General features: G+C 34.6%; 3 protein-coding genes across 3 annotated transcripts in view; 2 read left to right on the forward strand and 1 right to left on the reverse strand.

The window, feature by feature from the left end:
• The window catches only part of LOC141480414 (uncharacterized), a 388,666-nt gene that overhangs the window by 242,288 nt on the left and 124,347 nt on the right, over positions 1–22,031 (reverse strand). The window lies entirely within an intron of this gene.
• The window catches only part of LOC111511015 (intermembrane lipid transfer protein Vps13), a 1,108,316-nt gene that overhangs the window by 143,784 nt on the left and 942,501 nt on the right, over positions 1–22,031 (forward strand). Inside the window, 1 exon segment of the mRNA XM_074170346.1 lies at positions 7,665–7,914. Within this exon segment, the coding sequence (XP_074026447.1) occupies positions 7,665–7,914 (250 nt within the window).
• On the forward strand, positions 12,076–18,588 carry LOC141480400 (uncharacterized). Its single transcript, XM_074170340.1, has 2 exons — positions 12,076–12,222; positions 16,348–18,588. Exons 1-2 carry the CDS (start codon positions 12,076–12,078, stop codon positions 18,574–18,576), a joined length of 2,376 nt encoding a protein of 791 aa, XP_074026441.1. The 3' UTR covers positions 18,577–18,588.

Here is a 22,031-nt window from a genome sequence, read left to right on the forward strand (position 1 = left end):
ACAAACGACAACATGAATAAAAATCATTCATACCTTACTATGCGTTTTATTCAACTCGAAAGCCGGTCATAAAATGAGCTTCTGTTTACAACATTATAAATGTATACATAGAAAATCTATGGCATTGTCAAAGGCAAATAGATTAAATACGAGAAAAACTCTTATTCAGCTTGGATGATTCTCGAGTAAAATTCCTAATCACATTTCACGGTTATGAGGCTGTCATCTAATAAAATATCAAAACAAATTGTACGGTAAAGTTACTGTAAGAGATAGTATTCGAGGAAAATGGACGTCAGCAATTACGGGTTCTTATCTTTTATTCATTATTAAAGATTTTATTTGAAAACAAATATCAGCAATTGCATTTCTTATCTTCTGATGTATGTAGGATACAAATAGTAGTCCAGGGTTTGCTTGAGGAATAAGTAATTACCTCTAAACCGTTTCGTATTACAAATTAATTCAAACAAAAAACGATAACCCTCAAAAAGTATGCATAAAAAACATTCAAGTAAATCAATTTGAGTGAACTTTTGGAAATTCAATGATAATTCAACAACTCTTACCACCTTCGAATTAAATTACATTTGAATAAATTCATCTGAGAAAAAGTCAAAAACGTATAAAAAATCTTGCAATGAAAATTTATAAAGTGAGGATGTAAAACACTTACTTTCAGATAAAATCGTTGCACTTGTTTTCAACTGATACAATTAACTCATTTCCCCCCGCAGGAGGTATTCATAAGAAAATAAGTGATGACATATTATGAAATCAAACAAAGAGCCTTTGTTTCGTCGTTTTGAGAACTGCGTATCTCTGGATGCTGATTCAGCATTGACAGTGATCAATGTCACCTTGGGTAAGAATAAGAAAATAGGTGATGAAATATTATGAAATCAAACAAGGAGCCTTTGTTTGGTCACTTTGAGAACTACGTATCTCTGGATGCTGATTCAGCATTGACAGTGTTCAATGTCACCTTGGATATGAATAGAAAAATAGGTGATGACATATTCTGAAACGAAACAAAGAAAATTAAATAGTTTTTGTTCAGTCGTTTTGAGGCGTATTGCCGGATGCCTATTCAGCATTGACATTGATCCATGTCATCTTGGGTATGAATAGAGAAGGTCTTAATGAATATGTGATCCGTTGCGGTTTGCATATTTGCTGTCTAGCTTACTTCAACTCAATACTAAATTGTTATAAAGCCACGTGTCTGGCTTTATCGATAAGTGATAGCGATAATTCTGTATGCCTGAATTATATATTTCAACCAACTTGAAATAAAACAGAAAAATTACTGTTTCAATCAAAATATCCATTTTTTTTATATTTAATTTCATAATTGTTGTACAACTCTAATCAAAATATATGCTGACATTGTAGATTCAATTCCATTTGTGACTTCTTTTTATCTAGCCTTGTTGCGTGTTCTAGAACAAATTCAACAGTTTTTTGTATCTAACTGACGAAGATCTTGAAATATTAACTTCAATTCACATTTGAATGGTGTATTCTTTGGAATTGCACCTGCGCAAAATACTGCCTCATTGACATCAGTCAATAAGGGTCAGTTAGCAGAGGGTCAATGTATTTTGAAATATCCCGTACACAGTCGTATTCCTAACACTTCATGCTTAATTTTGAAACCGGCAACGCTACATTACTCTATAAACAACGATTTATTTTACAACCGGCAACACGTGCTTGCCCTAGGAACGTTAAACCTCGATACCATCTCCATCTCTCTTTGCCTTGATTACGTCATACGTGTCTCTCACTCATACACACACACACATCTTTACATGAAATATCAATTATTTCCCAAATATAAGTATATTTTTCTATCTTCTACAAGGAAATGACGATTACAACTTCCCTAACATTCTACGGAAATCAGAAAATACGGTCAAGTATATAAAATGAGTCAATTTTGGTCTCGACAAAACTACCGCTATAAATACCCATCATTCGCAGTTAGTTTCAATGTCTTACTTTGGTGTAGAGGCTAAGGACAATGTCTACCAAGCGGACAATCCGGGTTCGAATCTCATAACTATAAACTTCTTTTAATTAGGATCACCTGACAAGGGGGCCTGAATGGCGGAGTCCCAAAGGGGCCCATGGGCAGAGTACTAAGGGGGCTGATAGGTGAGGCGGAGTACTAAGGGGACAGAGGGGTGGAGTTCAACGCTTGAATCGCTACGATACTGATTCCATCCTGCGTCAATGACGTCACACTTTTCCCTCGCTCCTGTTTGAACCAAAAATTGCAAAAAGTTTAGCTCAGTGCAGGAATCTTAACAGAAAATTTCCTGCATATGCAATTGGCCAATTGCACTGCACTGAAGCCTGTCGGATATAATCCAACGCCCTTCGTGGCATTGGGTGCCAGGGGAGAAGTTGTTTTCTGATAGGCGTCAGTCCATTCAACCTACTGTGTAGGTAACTTCGAAACTGGCTTGAACGTTTAAAGTTCATTTCTTTAGATTTGTTTACTGCCAGTCTTCAAGCATAGCCCACTGATTAACAAGAAAGTGTTTCTTCCTTATTCAGAGGAATCGGACAAATTTTGGATATGCAGTTGGTTAGTACCTCGTCCACTAGATGGAGTGACATTTTGTTGTTCGCTCCAACTTAGGAAGAGAAATGAAATACTCTGAAAGAATTCCGATTTTCAATTATGGAATATAATTTACTTTAGGTCGATGATGTCCACTATGTTGCACTGATGAGCGGCTAATGAGCCCGAAACCGGTCTGCAAGTGTGCCCGTTCGAAAATTGAAGGTCGACTCTTTCAGTTGTATTGCCAATTGCATATGCAGGAAATGCATATGCAATTGGTCGGATATAATCGAACGCCCTCCGTGATATTAGCCAGGGGAGTAATTGTTTTCTGATAGGCGTCAGTCCATTCAACCTACTGTGTAGGTATATTCGAGACTGGCTTGAACATTTAAAGTTCATTTCTTTAGATTTGTTTACTGCCAGCATATCCCACTGGTTAATGAGAAATATAATGAATAATTGCTTTCAGATTCTCTCTCCATTTATTATTTATCTAATTGATGGTGGATTGATTCTCCTACGTAACATGGCTGGCGGAACTACAAATAGCCATGATGCTCCCAGGTGTGGCTCAGAGAGTTAGTAACACACCCTACTAACCCTAGGTAATGACTGTAGTAGTCAATGCCAAAGACATAAAAATGACAGCAAAATTTTTGTTATAATTTCAGAGGCATATGGCTCATTTTAATAATTGAGAAACAGTTTTGTGGATGAAACATTTTCAAAAATCAATGTAAAAGTCGAAGGAGATTGTAATTGAGCTGAATTTTCCATTTAGCTCTTCATCAAAAGCGATAAATCCAGTAAAAATATATTCGATCACTTATTCAAAACTCAACCATTCTTTGAAGTGAGAAATTTTCAAAATTTACAGCTAATACAAGTGGTGAAACGGCACAGCAATAGTGTGCCAGCAGGTCTTGAATTCGAATCTGCCATGACTACATATTTTTCTTGAACGTCGCCAAATAGGATACATCCTAATATACAACAATGATAATAATGAATTTCACTAGTTCGTACTTCCATTGTCTATTATATAAAATGATTTGAAATCCCTGAAACAAGTAAAAAAGTAAAAAAGAATAATTAAAAAATAATAGTTGAAAAAATAACAATTATATTAAGCAACAATAAACCTGAAATGAAATGATAGTAAAATAACCTACAAGTAAAAATATAATAATTGAATAAATAAAAATTAAAGGAATGCAAAAAAGAAAATAATAAAAAAAATAAAAAAGTGTAGAGATTCCAAGTCACGTTAGTTCACGACGTTTCGATTGTTGGTATCTACAATCGTCTTCGGGTGATGACTGGACTGATTCCTCCGAGAGATGACTATTTTATAGGTCGTTGAAATACTTTCACTTTCTCTACTTTCCATTTTCCGCTTCACTGATTTCGTGAGAGATGACCGATTTGGCGGGAGTTGGTCATTTCTCGTTTGATGATGGGTTTCCATATGTTTCGTATATCTACGCTGGCCTGGCTGAATACGTTGTTAGACAACATGTATGCGGCTTCCTTAAATTTTCTCCTGAACCAATGTTCCTCTCTGTGCAAGATCTCAGCTTGGGACCACTCGAGATCTTGCACAGAGAGGAACATTGGTTCAGGAGAAAATTTAAGGAAGCCGCATACATGTTGTCTAACAACGTATTCAGCCAGGCCAGCGTAGATATACGAAACATATGGAAACCCATCATCAAACGAGAAATGACCAACTCCCGCCAAATCGGTCATCTCTCACGAAATCAGTGAAGCGGAAAATGGAAAGTAGAGAAAGTGAAAGTATTTCAACGACCTATAAAATAGTCATCTCTCGGAGGAATCAGTCCAGTCATCACCCGAAGACGATTGTAGATACCAACAATCGAAACGTCGTGAACTAACGTGACTTGGAATCTCTACACTTTTTTATTTTTTTTATTATTTTCTTTTTTGCATTCCTTTAATTTTTATTTATTCAATTATTATATTTTTACTTGTAGGTTATTTTACTATCATTTCATTTCAGGTTTATTGTTGCTTAATATAATTGTTATTTTTTCAACTATTATTTTTTAATTATTCTTTTTTACTTTTTTACTTGTTTCAGGGATTTCAAATCATTTTATATAATAGACAATGGAAGTCCGAACTAGTGAAATTCATCACGAAACATTGTCAATCACCTTCAAACAAACAATGATAATAATGTTAACATTAATATACATATAAACACAATAATAAAAAAAATATCTGCTGATATTTGTTAATGAGTAATCTTACCTACGATAATTGAAAATACAAAAAAAATAATACATAATAATTTGGTATCACCTTAATGGTCTTTTAAATGGTCTAATAGATTTCTTTTGAACAGAATAAGACTGTTAGAAGACTTTACATTTTCAGGTAGACTGTTATACTTAATAAATCCTTAAAAAATTAATGTTTTAATGTTGAACGTTTATGTTTGATTATTTACATTCAAATTATTTCTTATTCTAGTATTGATGGATTTGATTATTAAAAATTACAAATTTGTCAAAATATGAAGGTAGCAGGTTATGCAACATTTTGTAAATATAAATCATTGTTAAATATGTAAGCCTACTTTCTATAGATACCCATTCTAGAGTTTTTAACATTAAAGATATATGGGTACTCCTGTCACATCTCAAAATAATCCTCATTGCGCAATTCTGTAGTTTTTGTAGTGTTCTCATTTTATTCAAATCACATGTGTATAGAAGAGTTGGACAATATTCGAAATATGGTTGTATAATGGTCTTATATACAGTTATCCGTGATTGCATAGTTAAGTGTTGGGACACTCTTGTGAAAAAATATAATTTCTTCAAAAATTTTTTCTGTATGTGAGAAACATAATTTCTTCAAAAAATTTTTCTGCATGTGAGTGAAATGGTTATTAATTGATAGATGCTTGTTCAACATGAATCCTAGATATTTGAATTCAGTAATGAGCTCAATTTTCACTTTTTCTTTTCATTTCATTTTGATTTAAATCTAATTCTCTGTACTTAAACGGTGTTGCAAGTATCATAGCCTTTGTTTTGTTGACATTTAGCTTCAATTCATTAGTTTTTAAATATGTAGCAATATTATTCAATGCTTCATTCATTTTTTGAATAGCTTTATCTATATCTCTATCACTAACCGATACTAGGACATCATCAGCAAAATAATGTTCATAATCACATTAATTACATTTGCTGATATCATTAATGTAAATTAAGAATAGCAATGGCCCTAAAATACTTCCCTGCGGAACCCCGTGGTCTGCGCTTATTGCTGTTGAGACAAACTCAATAATTTTGGTTACTTGCTTCCTTCCTGTAAAGCAGTGTTTCTCAAAGTGTGCGCCGCGGCGCCCTGGGGCGCCGTGATGATAATATCGGCAATATCGGTAATAGCAAAATGCAAACCGTTCAGACAGCCACCTACCTATTTTTATTAATTAAATATCTAGTGTAGTCTTTACGTTCGGGGCGCCGCGATAACCTTCAAAAAACATAAGGGAGCCGTGAATTCGAAAAGTTTGAGAAACACTGCTGTGAGGTAATCACTGATCCAATCAAGTACTTTTCCTTTAATGCCATATTTTTTTAATTTTTCAATTAATATTTTACGATTAACCGTTTCAAAAGCACGTTTAAGATCTAAAAATACTGCTACAGTGTACATGCCTTTACTTATTTTATCTTTCCATTCAGTAACTGTAACCTAAAATACGGATTCGCATGAATGTCTTGCATCTAAAACCAAAAGTCTGGTTTGTAGATGGCATCGTGCAAGTGTGGTCGAACTCCTACCATATATGATTGCTTGTCGCCTTTTGGATTCATAATATTCAATTTTTTCACGTAGGTATCCTCGTCCCTGGTCTTTTTTTCCACATATTTTTTACAGCTTTTAAATCTGTGTCGTTTGGAACTCGAAAGATGAGTAGCCATATTTTCCACTGTTTTTGATCACCCTCACGAAAATCATCATCTGTTCTTCCTTCTGTGAAACGTCCTTTCTCATTTCGCACCATTTTATTCAAACTGTTCTACATTCTTTCTGGTACTTATTTTCCTACTTTTTTGTCTGCCAGATTTATGAATTTTCTTTCTGTTCCTGTGGTGTGAATTTGAGTACTCTTTGTTCTTGGTCTGTTACGTCTTCTGGATTGATTATAGAATTCATAATTTCTGTTTGAGCTTTTATTAGATCTGTAGTATTTTCTTCTGTATTTTCCTTTCCAGCAATGCTTGTATAGATGTACACGCTGTTTGTTTATCAATTTCGTTTGCGCTATTTTTTTTTTCAGAAAATATAATTCTTGTTGGTTGTTTTTGTGAGGATCAGGTTTTTTTTGTAATCATTGGTTTTCGAAGGGTGTTGATCTTTGGAAAGATAATCTATTTTTTTTGTTCAGATCTTCCAGTAATTTGTCAAGGATATCGAATTTTTTATTCTTGTAATATCATTGACTTCATTGGATTTTTCTTGAGTCTATTATTCTCGAATTTAATATTTTCTAGATTCATTTCCTTCAGAAGTTTGTTTTCCCATACGACTGATTTCTCAGATAAAGATGTAGTTTCCAGGTTATCAAGATATTCATTATCATCTTCTGCTATTTCTGCTTAAAATTTTTCTTTTTTGAAAGATTATTCAGCAAATCAAATAAGAATATAAATTATGATCACTTGAATCATTCAAGGTATGTCACCTGGTTCCAAATTTTGACGAGCACAATCTATCCTTTTTTTCAGTACGGGTATAGTGAGTGAGGGCAGCATTAGCGTTTTTCGAGTGTACTTTGAATGAAAAATATGACAAACATTTCATTTGTATTTAAGTTAAACTTTATTCTGCGATTTTCACTCAACACCTTATACATTACACATGATGAAGCAACTGTATATAGTAAAACACTTGCTGTGGTTTTGTGAACTGTTTGGTAAGAATCTGACAATGAAGTATTACTCAAACACGTTATCATAGCTTTTCATCAAGTATCGGCCAATTCCATCACATATATTTTATCTCGACCATTATTTTCATATTTTTTGTTCTTTTTTTTCAGTGAAACAATTACAAAATGAAATGACTCCAGAAGAAAAAAAAAAACTGTACAAAGCTATAGATTATCAGGAGAATTCAGCACCTGCCCTTTTTCCAGAGGAATACGTAGAAACTTCTGCTACATTCTTATTGAAAATCTTAGAAATAGAGCTACGAGATGATGAGTGGGAAAAAGCTGTCACCGTGCTTGTAACCAATCTCAAAGAGGTTAGGTGTAAATTTGAAACAAGACCTGCTACTTCAGGCTTAAAGTAAGTAAACTTCTTGATATCGATCATGTCTTTTTATTATGGGACTGATGAAAAAGAAACAAAGAGAAATTATTTTGAGAGGCAATTTCAACAGACACTCATATGATCAAATGATTCAGATTTTATTTAACTAGCATTTGTATATTATATTACCTCAATATAATGCTGATGATAGTGGGAAGCAAACAATACTTCATGCCGTCAGTTCTAGATAGTGAACCAAGGAACAATACACTGGTTTTAGATAAGTACTTCAAAAATAAATATACTGAACAGACAAGTAGATGAGTTGAGTTCAATTCGAGAATCTAATATTTTTAACTGAATACGTAAATTTTCAGATGGTAGAGGCGATGCCATCTCTCTTATGAAGAAATCATCAAGGGTATCAACAAAAGACACAATTCACAATGATCAAAGATTAACAAAGCTCTCCAAGGTGGTCTGTTACAAAGTCAAGAAATGAACAATAAAGTACAGTTATGAAGTCATGATTTGATTCGCGGTCCTGTCTCGATTACAGAAAATTGTATGTTTTAGATAACTATCAATTCTTTGAACAATTCACAACAACTCCCAAAGTATTTTTCAAGTGCTAAATAGTGCAATACGAAGTAAGCAGTAATCTGTAAGCATTCTCGATATTACTTTCGTCTTCCATAACCTAAATAACATACTATCAACAACGATACCGAAACATCTTACGACTTATCAACTGGCATACCTGACTACAGGAGTTCTCAGAACACTTCCAACCAGTTGCCTAAATTGTACTCTTCAGTTACATCATCAACCATATTTCCAAATAAAAAACAAGCCATTGTCTGCAATGCTATCGAGATTAGTAAACTTGAAGACTATTTAATCGCCTTTGAAACGATTATACAGGTGAAAAATATTTCAATTTTTTCAAGAATATCTAACAACCGGATATGCATCTACTTATCAAGGGAAGATTCTGTCAACAACTTCATTTATAATTACAAAGGATTAATAAGCGTTGATAACATAACACTTCAAGTTCAAAATAGCCTCACCAAATGAAAGACTTATCATTTCCAACGTATGCCCAATCATCCCCCACTCTACTAGAAAAATAATTGACAAAACTGAACATAACACTGATGTCACCCATGAGTTTTCTGAGAATCGGCACATCCCACCCAGATTATCAACATATACTGAGTTTACGCCATATATATATATATATATATATATATATATATATATATATATATATATATATATATATATATATACAAAGAGAGATTTTATCGAATGGGTATGATATAAAAATCAAAAAATGAAACAATTAGTGGACACAACACTCCAAAAGTGGGGCAAACCGCGGACACGTGTTTCTGGCTATTGGCCTCATCAGCGCGGTGCAGCCAAGTGTAAAGATGGGCAACACTTCTTTGCCGAAAGCAGGAAACAACACATATGCACGGAGTCAACAACAGGAACCAACCGCACATTTGTGGTTCCAGTTAGAAGACCTAGAATTCCCAGGCTACATCTAACATGACCATGTAGCAGCAACAACAGTCAACAATATATATATATATATATATGTATATATATATATATATATATATATATACATATGTATATATTTATTGATGCAACTAATTTTTCCTTTATTTTGAGTATTTCAATATTGAATTCTACAAAAAGGATTTGAAGCTTTATATCTTCTATTAATTATCTGCTAGCGCTTTCGACAGTTGGTAGTACTGTCATCTTCTAGGCCCTCCTCAAACTGAACTGGTCATCCTGTTGTCTGCCTCTTTATACGGTCAGAGCGTCTAAACTCAGGTATTACAGGTACTTTAGGTAAATTTGCCTGTTTTTGTTCTGCATCAGGTACTCTTCTTTGTGTTAGATCTTCTCTAGGAATGTGTATGGTTTTGTTTAATATATTGAATGTGAGGTCTTGTTGTGTTTTGATTTGTACTTGTTCCTCGATAAGTGATTTATGACTGTTAAATTTATGGATGTTCAAGTTTTCCCAAATATCCATGCGGTTTCCCTTGTTGACTTGTTTTATGAGTTTAACGTTCTCTGGTGGGGGGAAATTATGTTTGTTTTGTATGGCGTGTGTTGCAAGGTTTGATTTATATACTGTTGGATTTATGTATGCCTTTTTGTGTTCATTGTACCTTTGGATCAGTTTTTTCCTGGTTTGGCCGATATAGAATTTGTTGCAGTCCGAGCATTGTATACTGTATATCTGAACTGACCATTTTTTTAAGCTCAAAACGGGACTTCCATATATTATCTGTATGGATGGACCATAGGCACTATAATATATATGATATTATATATCTATTAGGTAGATAGAAACGACTAATAAATTTTGTACTTTTAAGTCAGACAGAAGGGATATGAAAATAAATTTAAAGTCGGTTTTGAAAATGTTTTATATTAATATTCAGAGCATTAGTAACAAGGTCAGTGAGTTGGAGCATTTCTTATCAGAGACTGTTATTGATCTTATATTGGTCACTGAAACGTGGGTTGACAAGACAGTAGTTAACAGTGTTATTATTCCAAATTTCAGCCTCATATCGTTTTATTGCAGGGAAAATATTGGGCATGGAGGAATATGTATATTTGCTAGAAATGACTTGAATCTGAAATTGAAGGGTATAGACTTGTCTGAATTCTGTTTAGAACAAACTGCTGAGTTTGCTGGAATTGAAATATTATCTCAAAAAACGATTATAATCTGCACATATAGGTCACCCAGAGGGCAGGGAATAAATACGTACCTAAATGCAGTTGACACTGTATTATCACATGTGGCAGGAGATAAACAGGTAATTATGGTAGGGGACTATAACATTGATTTTAATCAATGTAACAATGCGGTAAATGATTGTAAAAATGTTATGTTGACCTATAACTTGACTGAAAGGGTGAATGATGTCACCAGAGTCACTCCGAACAGTAGCACTAGAATCGATAATATTTTCACCAACATTGAAAAAGAGTTTTCGGCTGAAGTAATCGAACCACATCTATCTGATCATCGAGGTATACTTTTTGATCTCGACCTAACTGCTTCGAAAGCTAATGAGGAGTATGTGATATGCAGACCTATGAGTGTAAACAGTATACATGATTTTATAAATAGCATGACTTATTTTAATAATGAAGAATTTTATAGTATTACTTGTCCAAATAAGAAAGCTAAATTCCTAACTGATTTTTTGTCATGTCAATATATGTTATGCTTCAAAAAGAAAAAAGTTAGGAAAAAACAAAAAAAAATTGAAGTTTAAATTCAATGAGGAATTAACCCAGATGAAAAACTCACTATCAGCAATTCAAGTCATAGCAAACAATAGTAAGAACGATGAAGATAGCACAGCATATAGAAAGTTGAAATTTGAATACAAGCAAAAAATTAAGCAATCTAAATTGGAAAGTAATTCGGAATACATAGACCAATCTAATAATAAGCAGAAAGCAGCCTGGAATGTTATTAATTGCAATAGAGAAAATAAAAATAAGTGTACAGTCAAGTCTGATATATCTGCAGATGACTTCTCTCAATGCTTTGTGAATGTAATCGATAATCTGATGACGCAGTTTGCGAATAATAGAGACAATGACGATTTCTACAGGTATCTCAAATTGGCACCAACTATAGATAAATCTATCTTCTTATATCCTACAACTGAAAATGAGATTGATAATATCATAAAGGGTCTAAAAACCTCGTCTGCCAAAGATGTGTTTGAATTGAACAGTATAATTATAAAACTGATCAGTGATTTTATCATTGAGCCCTTAACACATCTAATTAATTTTTGTATTGAGCATAACACCTTTCCGGAAGTTTTCAAACTCTCCCAGATATCTCCAATATTTAAAAAAGGTAACCATGATGATGCTAATAGCTATCGTCCCATCTCTATAATACCCATCCTAGCAAAAATTTTTGAGATAGTATTAAAAATTAGACTAGTGGAATTCTTTGAAAAAAATGAGTTACTTACCAACTTTCAGTACGGTTATCGATCTGGTAAATCCACAATTACTGCCCTAGGTGATGTTTGTGATAAAGTATTGGAGTCTTTCGAAACACAAGAATACTGTAACGCGAAGTTCTATGACCTTTCACGTGCCTTCGATACGGTAAATCATAAGATTATGGCTGGAAAACTTGAATACTACGGGATTAGAGGTGGACAACTGAATTTATTCAAGTCATACCTTGTAAATAGGAAAGCCAGAGTGCACTGGGAAAATGAAGTATCCGATTTTGTAGCCATGGAGCACGGAGTACCACAAGGATCTGTACTAGGTCCCATTCTTTTTATTATTTATGTCAATGATATGATGTTCAATATACAGAGCCTAAGCACCTCTATTCACCCTTTTGGTTATGCTGACGATGTATCAATAATACATTGTGACACAAACAGTCGGTCATTAGGAGACCTTATAATAGATTCTGATGAACTCATCCGGATGTGGAATAAGAGTAACTACCTTTCCCTCAACTCTGACAAAACTCTGAATCTCAACTTTACACTGGTTGAACAAAGAGAAGAAGATCCAGTAAAATTACTTGGTGTACACCTTGACAACAGCTTGAATTTTTCATATCATATCAAGTATCTTTCAAAACGTCTCTCAACTGCCACATATATTATAAGACAGCTGAAAAGCAAACTAACGGAAGAATATTTGAGGATATCATATTTTTCATTATTCCATTCAACAATGACGTACGCTTTGATAATGTGGGGATCCTCGAGTCACTCAGCTAAAATATTTACCCTACAAAAAAAAGTACTCAGGATAATGGCTGGGAAAAGTTTCAATGAACATTGTAAACCAATTTTTAAACAATTTGGAATTTTAACACTTCCTTCCTGTTTTATATATGAATGCTTAATTTACATGAGGAAGGAAATCTCCAAAGGCAATATGATTAGAAATGAAGAAATACATAAATACCCCACTAGAAAGAGAATGGACTTTAGATTGCCTAAACCAAGAATAACCAAAACTAAGCACTCTTACAGATATCTGGCAATCAAATTTTACAATGCTCTTCCCACTGATCTAAAAGACTTAGCCCTGAATATGAGTCAATTCAAAATTAAAATCAAAAAAATTTTTATTGCAGAAAGTTTTTACTCATTCGAAGAATACTTTGATTTCTTTTTATATTCAAAAAGATAAGTATGTACATCTCACGAAGTCTGATGGATGTAATGTTACTGTTACCCTATGGTGTATCTAATAATTTAATAATTAATAGTGTAATTCTATTTATGTACATGTAAATGTGTATATACCTACATAAGTTATGTGTGTTTGGTGTACATGTATGTGTGTGTTCTTTTGAGTTTATCAAATTATTGATTTGACGTATGTAAAAACACTTTGTGTAATGGCATGAATAAATATCTATCTATCTATCTATCTATGACCAAATGGGAAAATGAACAAAGGCGTCTAACCCATATAATATATATAATAATATTAACAATGAAAATAAACACAACTTTTTTAATGTTCTTTATTTTGTGTGCACATTCATTAAAATTATTTTTATTATAAGAAAAAGAAAGAAGTTATTACCAGCTTCAATAAAGCAACTTTTCTGTGGCAGTAATTACTAAATTATATGCAACATATTTTTTAGTTATATTTATATTTTTCGGAGGAACAAATTTGCTTTAATAAAGTAGGTGTTGATTTTAAATAAGCATAAAATTCTTGACACGTTTTGTTTATATTGACCTTAGTTATCAACATCGCCTTCAAAACTGAAACCTGTAAGCTGTTTTTTTCAGACGTCCACAATTTATTCATTAAAGAAAAGATTCTTTCTACTGAAGCATTTGTACCGGGTAAACATAAAATGTATTCAATTAAAAGACTAAAATTTTCATGCTTAAGATTGTTGGCGCGAAAGTGTTGAAATACTTCAACCCAACGAGTTTCAGTGTGAACTTTTAAATGATTCCATTCGGAAATTTTCTGTGAAGTTACGTAGTTTAATATTAATGTAAATTCGTCAAATACTTCTGTATCTTTATTGCTGTCAATGTATCCCTTTTCAATTAATATATCCAATGCTTTTTGTACATCTACCCATGCAGGTACTGTTCTTAAATCAGCCCAAAAAAAATCTCCATTTCTTTAGTAAGGATGCAAGTCCATTCTTCCAGATATTCACTGCTCGTTTTGTAAAATTCTGTAGCTGTTCTTTTCACAAAATCTTCATCAATATTAGAGCCATTATCTTTTAGTTTTACTATTAATGTATGAACAGTAAATGGAAGAAACTGATTGGTTTGTTTCTGTATCAAATTTTCTTTGAGTTGATTTATTTCTTTTGCAACATCAATTGCCGATAAAGTTTGACCTTCAATCTTCAAAACAGCTTGATGAAAACTTGCTGACTGAGCGTGTAAAAAATAAAGCCATAATTCAGATGTAGGATCTTCAAAAAAGTCTTTTAATAATTTGGGACATTTGTCAATGCTCAAAAAATATTCCTTTAACGGCTGATACATTTTCAAAATTCTCTCCAAAGCAGGCATCAGCGCAAGCCAACGAGTTTTACTGTAGCCAAGCATTTGATGATGTTCTATTTCATCTTCAGCACAAAATTCCTTTCGAGCTTCAATTCGAACTGTATAAATATAAAAAAATGAATATAATTTCACAATAATGCTTTCGTAATCTAAAGGTAGACCGTCTGCAGCAGATTTTATAGCATTGTGAATTATATGGGCTCCACACCCAATACCCATCAACGGTTTTTTTAAATATGACCGCAATTTTGCCAACACATTGTTAGTTCCTCGCCTAGCTACACCCCCAAAATTTACATTCGCATTATCGCCACAAAATGCGACGATTTTTTCCGTCAAATTATTGTAGGATAACTTTTTCTTTTAATTAATATTTATTCATAAGTTCAACTACATTAAATTGCTCCTGGCAACAGCGCCACAAACCCTGAGACAATGTTCAATTTCTGGGAAAACGGACGGTCCCATTCTTCTTGGAAAGGGTTCGTTATTCGTATGCAATAATCACGTCGCAGACAAAAAAGTAGGTGAAATAAGTCAGTCGGTGGTAAGAGTTGACGGAACGAGGATTAAGACGAATCGACAGCCGGGTCGATATTCTCCGTTTAACGTTGTAGTTCAGTGCTGGATGTATTACTGTAATAACTGACTGATGTTTTTATGTGCCGTATGTTCTAATTGTGACAGTGTTTAACCAATTGTTGTTTTCTATCGTTAATATACTTTTATTCTTGTTGCACCTGAGTCCATATTATTATATTCCCTAGACAACGATAAAAATCCTACATTATTATCTGTCAATACTTTCTGTAAATAATTGACAATGGGGGCTCGTCCCGGATGCACAGAATGTGAATTTGACGGAAGTTGGTGGAAAGCGACTGGAAAATATTGAACGTGATCTGAACAGGAGTCATAGTAATACTAAAATAAATAAAAGCCGGTAAAAGGCGAGGAATCAAAATACGAAAATCGTTGATTCTAGCAAGAAAACTATCGTGTAAAACGGGCAGTGATATTTATGAGGCGACATCTGGAGCAGTGTGAATGATTTTGTTCTAGAACCAAGTGCAGAACTTTAACGAAAAGTGTTGGTTGCTGTTTGCTCCTATTCTCGTGAAGCACATCACATAAGTTCCTGGAATTATTCGGTTATCGCGCCGATATTGCGACGTTGTCAACAAGAGTAAACCCGCGACAGTGGACTGGCCAACGACAGGTAGAGCACTTCCGTAATCCGGATGAGAGGTAACATTTTTTTCATTTTATACTGAGGAATCAAGTCAGACCAGAAGAACATTTTCGTTCAGTGGCGGAGACATAAGAGTGGAGTAAACTTTCTCTTATAAGAGAGACAGTTTTGTTGATTTTGAGATTGTATGCATTGAAGAAAGAAAGAATCTTGTCAAATTTCGATTATTGTTAGAATAAATATCTGTCTTTTGTGGTTTTCAACTGATAAAGAAAATATTTTGTAATAAGCTTAGTGATTAGTATCTAGTTAAGTAGTTGAATAATATCGAGTGTTTCTTTTTCTTATTATTTCATCCACACTGAACAAAAACGTGGTTGATGACTCTAAAGTAACTATTGCAAATATTAAATATTGTTTAGTCGCCGCTTTTAGAAATTTGTATGGTTTAAGCTGGTAAATTTTTTATTATATTCCGGTTATTGAAAATGACTACTTTAGGAAGTTTTGAACAAATTGAGTATAAGATTACTCATAGTAAACTAAACGTAGTAAAACAATTGCATTACATTTGTTTTGATAACGAAGGCGAACCCAGAAAAGTAAGAAAGACTATCCGTGGTTTTTCTGGTTTTGATTTCGACAAGGGTTCCGATTCATACGCGAAAAAATTAGACGACGTCAAGAAACATTCTTGATTTGAACGTTGGTGCAGAAACTACAGACGCAGCCGATCGTATTTGTTCATACTTGATTAACTTTGAAGGTGATGAAAATGGAAATGACGAAGAAGAGGACGAAGAAGAAGACGAAGAAAATGAGACTGAAGACGAAAACGTTGACGACGCTAGGAAGAATGCAAACGAAGACGAAAGCAGTGAAGACAAAGAAAAAGAAAAGGACGATAATAAAAAGAAAAGAGGCAAAGATGTTAGAGATAAACAGAGACCCTCCAGTACCACAGTACAGCACGAAGTAAGAAAACCTGATACGTTTTCTTTGACGTTCAGAGATATCGAAGATAGTATAAGACTTTTTGACGGAAAAGACAGTTATCCTGTGAAGACGTGGATTCAAGATTTTGAGGAAATTGCTGAAATTACAGGTTGGAATGAACTCCAAAAATTAATTTTTGCTAAGAAGAGCCTTAGAGGGTTGGCAAAGTTATTTGTCCAATCTGAGCGAGGTATCACGACGTGGGCAATTTTAAAAAAACGTCTGATCAAAGAATTCGAAGTAAAAGTTAGCAGTGCACAAATTCACAAGTTACTGATGACGAGAAAGAAAAAATATGATGAATCAGTACAAGAATATGTTTTGGCCATGAGAGAAATAGGCAACAGAGCGAACATTGAAGATGAAGTTATAATCCAGTATATCACAGAAGGAATACAAGATGAGACTACCTATAAAGTTGTTTTGTATGGAGCAAGCAACTTTGCGGAGTTTAAAGAGAAAGTTAAAGTTTATGATCAGATACAGAACCAGAAAAAGAAATCGTTTCCCGGATCAAGCAACTGGAAATCGAAGAACGAAAATACAAGAAAAGAACGACAGGAAAATCATTCGACAAGGACTGACATACAAAAGACTGAGACTTGTTTTAATTGCGGCCAAAAGGGCCACAAATCCAAAAGATGTCCAAACAAGGCAAAAGGTACTAAGTGTTTCAGTTGCAATAATTTTGGTCACATTTCCACAAGGTGTCCGAACAAAGCATCGACTTCAAACAGCGCAACAACTAGGCCAAGTACTAGTACTGATACCGCAAATGTTAGTGTCGTAGAAGTTATTCCCAAAAATGCTGTGGATGTAACTATAAATAATGTGGTTTTAGCCGCATTATTCGACACAGGTAGTGATCTATGCACAGTAAGAGAAGACGTGTACAAAGAAGCATTTCAAGATATTGAGTTATCAAAGGACACTTTAATTGTAAAAGGTTTAGGTGAAGGAAGTCGAGTAAATACATTGGGATCTTTCAAGAAACAGGTCATGGTAAATGATGAAGAATTTTATTTGGAATTCCACGTATTACCTATTAAGTCGACGGCGTTCAAGGTCATAGTGGGAAATAACATATTGAAGGAGGCTGAAGTAAGTATCAATGAAGATGGAATCATGATTTATAGAAAAGAAAAAGGAAACTTTTTAATGCAAATGACTATAGTGGATGTAGATGTGAGGCATATCAAAAATGAAGAATACAAGGAAAAGGTGGTGGAATTAGTAGAAAACTATAAGCCGCAGAAGATTGAAACCACTGGAATTGAAATGAAGATTATATTGAAAAGTGAAGAGCCCATCTACCAGAGACCGAGAAGATTGTCCGTACCAGAAAAAGAGGAGGTAGATAAACAAATAGACGAATGGCTAAGAGACGGCATAGTTCAACCAAGTTCATCCGATTTTGCAAGTCCAATAGTAATCGTGAGGAAAAAAGACGGACAGGCTAGAATATGTTGTGACTACAGACTGCTAAACAAGCATGTTATCAAGGACCGTTTTCCTTTACCGCTCATAGAGGACGTTCTAGATAAATTGCAAGGAGCTTCGGTATACAGTACCATAGATTTAAGAAATGGTTTTTTCCATGTATCAGTCGAACCAAACAGCGTGAAATATACATCTTTTGTGACGCCTACCGGCCAGTTTGAATTTCTGAAATGTCCGTTTGGTTTTTGTAATAGTCCGGCAGTTTTTCAGCGTTTTATCAGTTATATCTTCAGGCCATTGACATCAAAAGATATTGCCATTTACTACATGGACGATATAATAATAACTAGTAGAGACGAAGAACAAGGGGTAGAAAGATTGAGATTAGTGTTGGAAATAGCAAAAAATTATGGCTTAGACATTAAGAAGAAAAAGTGTCAATTTTTGAAAAGAAGAGTGGAGTTTTAGGATATATTATTGAAGATGGGAAGGTGCAACCCAGCAAAGCTAAGACGATAGCAATACAGAAATTTCCAGAACCAAATACGCCGAAGCAATTACAATCATTCCTAGGTCTGACGGGATATTTCCGAAAATTTATTCCTTCATACGCAATGATAGCCAAACCACTTAGCGATCTGCTGAGAAAAAATGTATCATATATTTTTGAAACTGACCAGAAACAAGCTTTCATCAAACTCAAAGAACTGCTGTGTAGTGAGCCTTAGAGGTTGCGAGACAGAGTTACACACGGACGCAAGTAAGCATGGATATGGTGCTTGCTTGATGCAAAAATCCTCATCTGATGGTAAACTTCATCCAATATATTATATGAGTAAAAAAACGACGCCCGCTGAAGAAAAATACACAAGTTACGAGTTGGAAGTTCTAGCCATAATACAAGCCGTTAAGAAATTCCGCATTTATTTGATAGGAAATGAATTTGAAATAATCACCGACTGTTCTGCGTTTCAAAAAACCATGGACAAAAAAGATTTGACCACCAGGGTGGCCAGATGGGCATTATTGCTGGAAGAGTATAGATACAAGTTGGAACATCGAAAAGGTAATCAGATGTTACACGTTGACGCTTTGAGCAGATACCGATAATCATGACGATGAGTGAAGACAAAGACGGCATGACAGTAAGGATTAGAAAAGCACAAGAGAGTGATGAATATTTAAATAGCATAAAGAAGATATTAGAAAAAGAAGAATACGAAAATTATTTTGTGAAGAGGAAAATGTTGTATAAACTCAAGGATGGAATAGAATTGATGGTGGTTCCCAAAGGCATGCAAACGGAAATTATTAGAAGAGCGCACGATATTGGTCATTTTTCGGTTAAGAAGACAGAAGAAGTTATAGAGAGAGAGTTTTACATGCCTAAACTCAAAGAAAAAATTGGAAAGTTCATAGCCAATTGCGTAGAATGTATATTGGGGAATAGGAAGGAAGGAAAAAAAGAGGGTTTCCTGCATTCTATACCTAAACAAGATGGGGTACTGCACACCTACCATGCAGATCATCTGGGTCCAATACCCTCTACTAATAAGAACTATAAATATATTCTCGTAATCATCGATGAATTTACGAAGTTCGCGTGGCTCTAAGCTACAAAGTCGACTACGTCCAAGGAGACGATAGCTTGTTTTGAAAAACAGAAACAGATTTTTGGAAATCTGGTTCGAATCATCACTGATAGAGGTACAGCCTTCACTTCGAATGAATTTCAGGAATACTGTAAGAATGAAGGAATAGCACATATCTTGATCACAACTGGCGTACCTCGTAGTAACGGACAAGTGGAAAGGATTAATAGAATCATTATACCTGTACTAACTAAATTAAGCATAGAAGATCCTACAAAGTGGTACAAATATTTAGAAAGGGTGCAACGAGCACTTAATTCGACATTTCAACGAAGTATTGCAACTTCACCATTTGAAGTTTTGATGGGAGTCAAGATGAGGAATAAAGAGGATCTGGAAATCAGAGAATTACTGGAAAGGGAGTGGATAGAAGAGTTCAACGAAAACAGAGAAGAGATACGGAGTCGAAGCAAAGCTCAAATTTTGAAGGTTCAGGAGGAGAATCGTAAAATATATAATTTGAGGAGAAAGAAACCCAAATTATATACTGAAGGTGACTTAGTTGCTATAAAGCGAACTCAGTTTGGGAGTGGGCTGAAAGTTCACAAGAAGTTTTTGGGTCCATATGAAGTTGTCAAAGTTAAGCCGAATGAACGGTACGACGTTGTAAGAGTTGGATTTCATGATGACCCTATGAGGACCTCTACTTGTAGCGAATATATGAAGCCGTGGATCGACAATGAATCGGAATCCGAGGCGGATTCATGTCAGGACGGCCGAATGTAGGATAACTTTTTCTTTTAATTAATATTTATTCATAAGTTCAACTACATTAAATTGCTCCTGGCAACAGCGCCACAAACCCTGAGACAATGTTCAATTTCTGGGAAAACGGACGGTCCCATTCTTCTTGGAAAGGGTTCGTTATTCGTATGCAATAATCACGTCGCAGACAAAAAAGTACGTAAAATAAGTCAGTCGGTGGTAAGAGTTGACGGAACGAGGATTAAGACGAATCGACAGCCGGGTCGATATTCTCCGTTTACGTTGTAGTTCAGTGCTGGATGTATTACTGTAATAACTGACTGATGTTTTTATGTGCCGTATGTTCTAATTGTGACAGTGTTTAACCAATTGTTGTTTTCTATCGTTAATATACTTTTATTCTTGTTGCACCTGAGCCCATATTATTATATTCCCTAGACAACGATAAAAATCCTACATTATTATCTATCAATACTTTCTGTAAATAATTGACAATGATATCTGACGTTTCACCTGGTTGGTCTTGGAGGTCTAAAATTTTCACTTGTACACCTTCGTAAGGTTGAAAAAAACGCACTACGAAAGGAAATATTTTCTTGTTACCGTGGTTTGAAGCGTCGTTTAAAATTGTAATGCAGTTGGACCTATTGAGATCGTCTTTTAATTCCTCGATCGCTGTACGCGCCAATACATTTACGTCAATGGCTTCTGTCTTTGTACGCGCGCATGTAAATTTCTGATTAAAACAGGATTGAATTAATTTCGACGCACAATCATTAGAGCGGAAACTGTGATTTTCTTGTACAGTGTGATATGCCCAGACACCTTCAGCCGCGGCAACATCCAAATCTTTTGAAGATGGCTCGTTTGAATCCTTAAAAAAATTCAACATTGAAGAACTAGACGCTACGGCACGATCTGCATTTTTATGTGTTTCGGACTTCAAATGCTGTTCAATGTCACCAGCACCACTATGGGAAACACTAAACTCAGTGCGACACTTTTCGCATCTGACATCCGAAGGAGTATTACTTTGCTTAATAAACGGGTACTTTGCTTGTAGGTTTACATTAAATGAACACTTGCGTTTCGGCATATTACTGTATAATAATAATCTCACAAAACAACGGAAATCTTCAAATAAGTCACCAGTTTAACACTATAATACTTCAAGAAAATTACTCAAAACAAAACAATAATGAGAAGACTGCATGTGCGTGGCTGAGTGAAGAAATTCCCCCACCTACACCCGTTACTAGGTAACCGATAGCGCGCGCGGGCGGGAATTGCGGATTGGTCGACGACGCGATCTCGCACCGCTCGGCAATCGTGTCTGACGTATTCCAATATTTAAAATTTTCGCGCGGTGTCAGAAAACGGGACTATTTTGCGTCCCGGATCATTGTACGGGGACAACGGGACGTGTAGTCGAATAAAGGGACAGTCCCGTTTAAAACGGGACGTATGGTCAGTTTATGTATATCCCGTTTTGGTCTTTGTCTTCTTCTTTTGTTGTTTATTTTTTGTGTTATCTTCGTGTTCGGCTTGTATGTGATGTTGATGTTC

The sequence above is a fragment of the Leptinotarsa decemlineata genome, unplaced genomic scaffold, assembly GCF_025532065.1.
Source record: "Leptinotarsa decemlineata unplaced genomic scaffold, Ldec_3_MD MMD2_P_RNA_scaffold_8, whole genome shotgun sequence".
NCBI lineage: Eukaryota > Metazoa > Arthropoda > Insecta > Coleoptera > Chrysomelidae > Leptinotarsa > Leptinotarsa decemlineata.